The 9,463-nt window shown below is 47.2% G+C and overlaps 1 protein-coding gene across 1 annotated transcript; it reads left to right on the top strand.

The window, feature by feature from the left end:
• The first annotated feature begins 318 nt into the window (after window positions 1-318).
• LOC139835089 (uncharacterized) lies at window positions 319-1,219 on the top strand. The gene is made up of 4 exons (XM_071825070.1): window positions 319-348; window positions 433-795; window positions 883-981; window positions 1,073-1,219. The coding sequence occupies exons 2-4, from the start codon at window positions 484-486 to the stop codon at window positions 1,217-1,219; spliced, it is 558 nt and encodes a 185-aa protein (XP_071681171.1). The 5' UTR covers window positions 319-348; window positions 433-483.
• Window positions 1,220-9,463: the final 8,244 nt, after the last annotated feature.

Below are 9,463 nucleotides of genomic sequence, written 5' to 3'. Positions count from 1 at the left end.
TGGGCTAACAAGGGTAAGAGGGTCAAGAAGGAGTACTATGTTGGTAACCAGCCTACGGAGGAATGGGCAATGACCATTGAGGAGTACATGTCGGTGAGTAAAATGTCAATGAGATTCTACATTGCTGCTAAGTTTTCATTGAATTATCTTGAGCTGAGTATTGCGTTTTCAGGTTTGTCCCGAGTGGGCCGAGCAGCATAGGGAAGCATGGGAGGAGCTGATTAGGGCGAGGTGGCTCAGGCAGGACGAGGAGTTTGCAGCCGTGTCGAGGCGTAACATGGAGAACCGAGGCACTGGTGGCACACATCGCGCGGAAACCGCGACTACACCCGCTTCAAGGGGAAAAAGGTATGTATATACATGGAACGACCTTCTTTCATTTCCCGTCATGTCTCATTTGTGGTACGCTTAACTTTTCTTTTCGCGATGCAGGTGGCCGAGGCACCACCTGGGGTGGTGCTTCATGATGCCCAGATATATGACATGATGCGGACGAAGCAGAAGCCCAATCCCGCATTGCCTCAGCCACAGTACTACGGCAATGCCAAGGCCGCCAAGGAGGACTACTGCGACATGGTCAAGTCTCGTCACCCCGAGGTGGATGACCCCTTGAGCATTCCGGTCGACGAGGAGTCGTTGGTCCTGTCGGGGCACGGGCGTCCGCATGGCCGTTTCCCCTTTCTGAATAAGGCGGTCAAGCCTACCCACTCCACGAGCTACACGCGTCTCAAGCATACCCTCACCGCCGACAGCCCCCAGCCTCGTCCACGGCCTGCTCGTCCACCCGCCTACGATGTAAGTTTTCCTCATTTTCATCCTCTTTCCGGTTTTCCTTCCTACATGGCTAAGTGTTTACGAGATTCATTGCTTCTGAAATTGTAGCCTGAGTTCGAGGCGGCCTTCGAAGCCTGCAATGAAGCGTATCAGCAGGCCGCTGCCCAGTGGAATAGGCAGAATACGGCCTACATGGCGTATATAGGAGTAAGTCTGAATCTTTCTTCTCGCTAGTAGATGACAAGTCTCAGTTTGATGCTTTATTTCTGCAAAGCCTAACTTGTAACCTATCTTGCAGGAAATGATGATTTCTATGTCTACTGGTACACCGGCACCGGCTCGAGTTCCCGTGGCGGGGGACATGCCTATCATGCCATCGAGGGCAGCTTTCGCTGCGACTTACTACGGATCCACACCGGAGGTAAGTTCTTTGCCAAACCCGTAGTTACCACTTCCCTCCGCCTCGCAAGTTGCTAACATGTAGGGAACACGTAGGGAACGGGATGCTCCGGGAACCAGGCCTCGCCGGGTGGGCGCGAGGTCACACCGGTTTATGAAGGTGGTCTGTCTCCTGGGCGTTCTGCTGGTGCCTCTCCGTCGACTACTCCTGGGACTACTCCCGGTGCCTCTCCGTCGACTTCTCCTGGGCGTAGCACCGGTCCTTCTCCAGGTGGTTCTTCTGCAGCTTCTACCGGCGCGCAACCCCGGGCTGCTCGTTTCGCCAACGATAAGGGCGGACACACTCCGCCCGGGTCCTTCCTTCGCTAGTCAGCTTAGAACTAGGGCTTGCTTGCTACTACTATGTATTTGGATGACATGGCACTCTCCGCTCTCCGCTTGTATGCTATTATGTGCACCATGTATGGTATTATGTGGATTATATGATATTTATGTGAATTATGATGAATTTGGTCGATTTTGGATGAATTTGGTCGATTATATGATATTTATGTGAATTTGGTCGAATTTGGTCGATTATATGAACTGGAACTGGATTGCATTGCAACTGGAACTGGAACTGAAATAGGAAAAAAAATGGCAGGCGCCTATGCCGAGGGTAATGCCGTCGGCATAGACCCTGACATAGGGCCATATGGTCAGGTCTATGCCGAGGGGGTTGCCCTCGGCGTAGCCCGACGCGCCCAGGTGCTGCCGCGTGTCCACGGCCTGGCTGCATGGATCATGCATACGCCGAGGGGGTTGCCCTCGGCGTAGAGGCCCAGCTGGCGGCGCCACGACGGGCCACGTCGCCCACCCGCGAGGAGGCCTGGCTGCATGGATCATGCATACGCCGAGGGCCAGGCCGTCGGCGTAGAGGCCCAGCTGGCGGCGCCACGGCGGGCCACGTCGCCCCCCCGCGAGGAGGCCTGGCTGCATGGATCATGCTACGCCGAGGGCCAGGCCGTCGGCGTACGGTGGCTTGCCGTTAACGGCGACGGCGCCACGCAACGAGGCGCCGAGGGTGAACACGCACCATCGGCATAGACGGCGTACGCCGACGGCCGGTACTACGCCGACGGCACTGTGCCGTGTGCCGAGGGAGCTGTACGCCGACCAGATACGCCGAGGGCCACCGTCGGCGTAGCCTACGCCGAGGGCCAGGCGTGGCTACGCCGAGGGCAGCCGGCCGTCGGCGTCTGACACCATTCCTGTAGTGTCTTAACATGCAAGTTATCCACAACACCTATTCTCTTGGATAATCATTTGTCCACCTCATCCCACTAATAATCCTTATTTATTATCTATCTCTACATGCAAGATATTTAATCATCTATCTTTTAACATTTATAAACTATCCATGCCATCCTATTTTTTACCTCTCGATTCATAAGATCGCACCCTCCCGCTATATGATTACATAGCTAAATCATGTTTAGCTTGAACGCTGAATAAAGGATCGTATACGCACTAGTGTGTCCGCTCTATGCTGGTCAATATGGAGGTGTCGGAATAATATTGTGTTTAATAACTCAAATTCTTTCAATATTATGCAGGTTATCCATATGGTTGTGCACTGGGTGCAACAATGGTCCATCAGGACCAGCGGGGGTTTATGGATACTGGATGCAACCATCTCCAGACGGTCGTACAAGATATCTTATCCCAGGCTGGATGGTGTCACACTAGTCGACTACATGATGCTTAGTTCGTCTAGTTTTCAAAGTGTTTTGTTTTCTGCATGGTTGGTTTATGTATCGATCATGAGTCTTTCGTGAATTATGTACAACATATTTTGTTTGAGACTGAGTTTTAATAATAAAGGCCGTGTGCATCATCACGATGCAGAGGCTGGGGCCATATCCCCTTTTCGAAAAAAAGCTTAAACGCTGAAAGTAGTTTGGGAAACCAAATAAAGTCTTTGCGAGTTAAACTCAATGTTAATTATGTGCTCTTATATATATAACACTCAAGATGTTTTCAAAATATTTTATGCGGCAATGTGCATGCATTCTTCATGCAAGCCATCCATATCATTTTGGTTCTTCAGTCCGTTAATTTCACCTTATCTCAATCAATCGCGTACACATGTGGAATATAACATTCTTTAAATTTTCAAATAATTATCCATTTCATGCTATTAAATTTAATGTCTCAACTATTATGGCCAACTAGATATTACATATTCTATAAACCAAATTTTATTTATTTTATAAGATTTCTTAATGAGATACCCGCTGCAACGCGCGAGGTATCGTTCTAGTTCTTACAACCCATGTACGTGAGGAAAATTTTGAGAGAACATCCACCTGCATTGGCACAACAACTAAGAAGGACAGAGAAACGAAATTACTACCTCCGTTTTAAGGAATAAGACGCATGCGTATTTCAAGATGAACTTTGACCATAAAAATTGAGCAACAAAATCTTGATTATATTATATGTAATTAGCACCGTTAGATTCGTATTAAAAAGCACTTTCTAATGATGCTAATTTCATACAAACAATCTTTATATATTTTAAGTAATTCTTAATCAAATAAAAAAACACGTAAAATGAGGACGTATTATTTCTTAAAACAGAGGTAGTACAATTTAGTGCATTGGATATAGGTAAACCCTCTAGGTAAATCCCACTGCTACCCTCCTCTAAAAACTATGGCCACAATAGCCCCTATTGATGGAAGAAGACACACACCACCCTCTAATCATGATTTAAGAGAGAACCATCACAAACAACAACTTTGAGAAGTAGCTTGTCGCCAGCAGCAATGGAGCCCTCTGTTTTGTGGCTCATCGACTAGAGTACATGGTACCCATATGGATCTTAAGCCACGGACTCCACCTCCCGATCTTGGATAGGAGGAAGTATCCAACTCACTTCCCTGTAACCATGGACCCAACACTAAGGGACCTATCCTTTTGTAAAAAACTGTCATCGCTACCCTCGAAATAATATTCCATCTCTGTTGAAATCTTGTATAAGGAAGCTCCTATACTTTCAAAGGAATTCGTAGCCACCACCGTGTAGTTGAAACTACAAGATAAAATCCTCATCAATATCACCGAGCCCGGAACCCTAATTGCACTTGCTAAAACGGGCAACGAGAAGCATGGTCACCGGCTCCTTGGTAACACCATAAGTGTCGCCGAAGTTGGAATAGAGCATATGGGCAACCTAAAATGGCATGATGGCACCATCACCATCCAAAGTAGAGCTTCCCCAAAAAGCTACTCATCCCATATCTACATAGCCATATTATAGATGGCAGCTCCCCCTCATGCACCTAATTACTCACGCTAGTTGATGCACTGACAAACACGGAGAAGAAATTGTGAATTTTTGGGCAACAAGATGGATGCAAAATTAACCGAAAAATAAGTAATGAAATCCCTTTTATTCGAACACATCTGAAAATTAAAGATGGGACCTCTAATTTGAGAGTGAAAATTGAGTTGGTTGTGCCCAAAAAAAGGGTCCCTAATTTTGCAGTGGTTGATATTTTTTAGTTGTTCGTTGTTACATGGAAAGATCAGGGAAAGACCGAAAGCGTCATCATTGGGGATTTAAGATGTACATTGCACTTTTTGCAACATTAAGTTTCGTTATGAAAACTAATACTCTACATCTCGGGCTCATATGTGGTAAATCAGACCGAGATCCAGTAACTTTATGAAGGGTTATCCATCAGAGTTCCATCAGATCAAGATCCAACACACACAGTTGATCCGAATTTTAAACTGAAAATACAAACTGTTAGGAAAAAAATTGGAAAAAAAATCTAGTAGGCCAGGTATCTTGCATTGAGTATTTTTGGAAAGTTTTGGTTGCATTTGAGTATTTGGTTTATGATTTAGCTGCCTTTTGAGCTCGAAACATAGAAAGTTATTAAATCATAATCCATTTTTGCGGGTAAATCATAATCCATTAATGTAAATGAAACGAAACTTTCATATAGAATACGTAACTAGCTAAGTGCCCGCGCGTTGCTGCGTCTCTTCGAGACATTGTTTTTTTTTATCCTGCCTTCTTCGGCGGGTCTTCGCTTTCGCGTCTATGCCGTAGCCTTCACCATCAATGGCGCCATTTTCTCTTCTGGACACGCAATGGCAGGCGGTGGTTGGACTTCCGCGTCGCAATCAATTGCATCATGTCCTGCGCGCGCTCCCGACCTTCATAAGGTGACCGACATAGGGATGGCAATGGGTACCCATGACCCGCGTACCCGCCGGGTAAAAACCCAATAGAAGTACGGGTATGGGATAAAATATTACCCATGGGTTTGTAAATGGGAAAATATCATACCCACGGGGTAGGGCGGGTACGGATATGGGATCGTAGAACCCATATCCACGTACCCATGTACCCATCTAAATTTCACAAGTAGGTCGCTGTAATATTCTAAAGTACTTAATTTTCCTCCTAATCACGCCTTCACATGGCTAGGTTGAACCTCACGCTTTCCGGTCTCACAATTGTTGGTAGGTTAGTGAGGATTAATGCCCTATTTAGGAACACTTCACCTCATGTCATGTTTTTTGATCAATTTGATGTGTTATAAGAGTGGGTATTTTTACCCACGGGTACCCATTTATCCTGTCGGGTCACGGGTATGGGAAAAACTTGCACCCATTGACGGGTATGGGTACGGGTGATGGGTAAGATTGAAGGTGACGGGTACGGGTATGGGATGGCTCTACCCGTACCCATACCCTGCGGGTGCCATCCCTGGACCGACATAGTCCTTGTCATCGCCCACACCACTGACACCTACGCTCCCACCCTCACCTCCTCGCGTTTCCGCATCCATGGGGAAGAAGAAGCATGACTCCGAGGCGTTCGACAACGGCGTCAAGAAGGAGACACGGCTAAGCAGGGTGCCCCTCCCCGTCGATATGGGGCAGGTGCTACACGCAAACTGGACGTGCAACCATTGGGGGACGTCCACGTGCCTGGCGGCGGCTGGCGACTCAGCTGCCGCCAGGTGCTTATCCCACCGGTGCCCATCGCGAGCTAGAGAGGAGTGCCGAGATCCGATGCAGGCGGCGGTAACTGCCGCCAGACCTCCGCGACGATCCCGCCTTCGTCGTGGAATCTAATCAATGGCACACCTGGCGCGCCAGAGGACGATACGAGGAGGAAAGAGGGCTTCCTCGGCGATCGTGACTTCCTGTTTGAGCGGCGATCCTTACCTCGTCATCGAACACTACATCCGCCGACTCCTCCTACACCTTCACAGGACGATGACGAGGACACGATGGCCTACCACAAAGAGGAGGTCAAGAACGACAACGACGACTTCATCACATGCATCTTCCACGACTGGAAGGCGGCCATGGCAGAGGGCCGAAAGTTTGAGTTCCCGGCGGCAATGACCGACGAGGAAATCGAGAAGCTCGGCGTCCTCGTGTCGTAGGTGGACCGACCGATGCAGCCGTCGCTGCCCCGGCACGCCACACACATCATGCCGCCAGGCCTCACGGAGGACGAGGCCCTACAATAGGCGTTGCAGAACTCGACCCCGCATCCGCCACCGCCTCCACCTCCACCGTTCAACCAGTGGGCTCCTGCACCTCCACCTGCACCACCGGCGGCACCGACGTATGTTCCGCCGATTGCCAACTGGCCGTGGCAGATACCGGACTTTGTCGTGATCGACGACGAGGAGGAGTAGGCTGGGGTAGCAGGCGGCGTATGCATCTTTTAGTATTTATATTTTTTTATTTTCCTTTATTCACTATGTAAATTATGTTTCTTTATTCACTATGTAAATTATGTTTCTTAAGTTGAAAGAATGCAAAACCAAAAAATAAATTATGTGTTGCCGCTGGGTGCACCCGACGCAAACGGACACACGATCGATTTCGACCATTTCAATCGATGCAAATAAACCCGCACGATCACTTTAAATATTCGATATGGTTTGGCCCGTTGGAGATGTCCTTATGCGCTAGGCTCAAATTTGCATGAGCGTAGTCCGCGTGCCTAGTGCACTCCTGTCTACTGCCGTTTTTTCTTTTCTTTTTCCGGCACCTGTCTACTGCCGCTGCGCGTGCATAGCATGCAGTACCAATGTGATCGTATATAGTAGCAGTATGTATAATAGTCGACTTCCCTTTTATTTATTTTTTGTACTTTTTTCGTGGGCCAAAGGGTTGCTTTACGTGAGCAAGGGTGCGGCCCATGGGTTCGAGATAGACGTGAATCGCGAGCGGCGCAAGCGAGGAGCTAACTTACCACGGTCGCATAGCAAACTAATAGTAAAGATTACTAGGATTTGCTCACAACACAGAATAAAAAAAAGAGTCGAAGCAGGCCAGAGGGTGATTTACCTGAACATGATGAAATCATCCTCCTAGTCCTCCTCACACATAACCGGTAGAGGGGAGGATGGCGATGAGATCCACGAGAGAGGAGTTGTCCGCGCCGTGCTCCGGTCGAAGAGTGCTCGGCGACACGGGCTAAGACGAGGCGACTAGCCATTTGTGGGCGATGTGCCATGAAGACGGAGATGGTGCCCCCAGCTACTCTCGGGCTCGACTTCGGAAACATTGAAACAGAGGGAGAGGATCGATCACTTGAACTAGGTAGTGGCGCAAAACTGTTTATATCGTATCGGTACAAACGCCGTGTTGCATGGTGCAACGTACGTACTCTAGTTAGCTGTCTAGGTCATTATCGTTGGGTCCGTGCTTATGAACACTCGTGGCTATTTTTCTCCCATCAGATTGGTTGAAAACTCAAGGACGCACGTGCTAATAATCGATGAACTCAATCAGTTGGTTCGCGTGACAGATACATGCGCAAGGAGCTAGAGTCAATCTGTAGAACTGTTTTAAGAAGAAATTTGTTGTGGAGCCCGGATATCCTTCCAAGATGAGATTAGTCTTTGCACAGTTTATTTGACTTTTTTTTGGTTGAAAAGGAGTAAGATAATTTGACTTTACCTGAGCCGAGCCATGGTTCGTCAATGCACTGCAGTATATCTCACTAGTCACTATCTATATCCTGCCGAAGCTATCTAAACTGTTTTATTACGTTAATTGCATAATAAATTTTCACGCTATATAGATTTCAAGCCATTTGCGGGCGATGTGCCATGAAGACGGAGATGGTGCCCCCAGCTACTCTCGGGCTCGTCCACTTCGAAAACATTGAAACAGAGGGAGAGGATCGATCACTTGAACTAGGTAGTGGTGCAAAACTGTTTATATCGTATCGGTACAAACGCCGTGTTGCATGGTGCAACGTACGTACTCTAGTTAGCTATCTAGATCATTATCGTTGGGTCCGCGCTTATGAACACTCGTGGCTATTTTTCTCCCATCAGATTGGTTGAAAACTCAAGGACGCACATGCCAATAATCGATGAACTCAATCAGTTGGTTCGCGTGACAGATACATGCGCAAGGAGCTAGAGTCAATCTGTAAAACTGTTTTAAGAAGAAATTTATTGTGGAGCCTGGATATCCTTCCAAGATGAGATTAGTCTTTGCACAGTTTATTTGACTTTTTTTTGGTTGAAAAGGAGTAAGATAATTTGAATTTACCTGAGCCGAGCCATGGTTCATCAATGCACTGCAGTATATCTCACTAGTCACTATCTATATCCTGCCGAAGCTATCTAAACTGTTTTATTACGTTAATTGCATAATAAATTTTCACGCTATATAGATTTGCATTGTGAATATTGTCATGTTTTCTTATTACTTTTGTTAAACTTAAAGAGTTAGCTTAGGAAAAATCTAAAACTACGATTATTTTAGAACCGGAGGGTGTACATGCGGTAAGTATCCACCTTTGTCGGATAAAGGAAATATAAAGATAACAATTACATTCAGCCTCCGTACCAATAAAATGTTCGGAGATACCAAGGATGCACACAACCAAAAGGGAAATAAAAATAATAAAAATACCCCCTCAGGGTGATCAGTCACTTGCAACAACAGCGCTGTATGCGCCGCCAAAGACAACATCTAGACTACAAAAGAGGCTCTTCAAAAACAACATCGTCAAGAAGAAAACAATGCAAGAGTATTATCGTCGTCCGGTCGAACTGTTGAGAAAGTCGAAGTTCTCAAAGTAATGCTTTCAATAAACCATCGCCATGTATGTATAACTAAAAAGTCAGACATTGAGTTTTCTACTCAAGGTCAGACATTGAGTTTTCTACTCAAGGTCGTTGCTGAGGCAGGTCAGCCAGAGTGACGGCCCTGGCCACCCAGCACCCATGGGCCCCGCTCCATGTAT

Source organism: Lolium perenne, chromosome 2 (genome assembly GCF_019359855.2).
Source record: "Lolium perenne isolate Kyuss_39 chromosome 2, Kyuss_2.0, whole genome shotgun sequence".
Classification (NCBI taxonomy): domain Eukaryota; kingdom Viridiplantae; phylum Streptophyta; class Magnoliopsida; order Poales; family Poaceae; genus Lolium; species Lolium perenne.
The sequence above is the reverse complement of the archived record's forward strand: the minus strand, read 5'-3'. Positions and strand labels throughout refer to the sequence as shown.

Excerpts from the sequence above, each read along its gene's own strand:
- LOC139835089 (XM_071825070.1), top strand. The coding sequence starts at position 484 with ATGATGCGGACGAAGCAGAAGCCCAATCCCGCATTGCCTCAGCCACAG. Across the intron at positions 796-882 it reads CTCGTCCACCCGCCTACGAT|CCTGAGTTCGAGGCGGCCTT; the intron begins GTAAGTTTTCCT and ends CTGAAATTGTAG. Across the intron at positions 982-1,072 it reads CCTACATGGCGTATATAGGA|GAAATGATGATTTCTATGTC; the intron begins GTAAGTCTGAAT and ends CCTATCTTGCAG.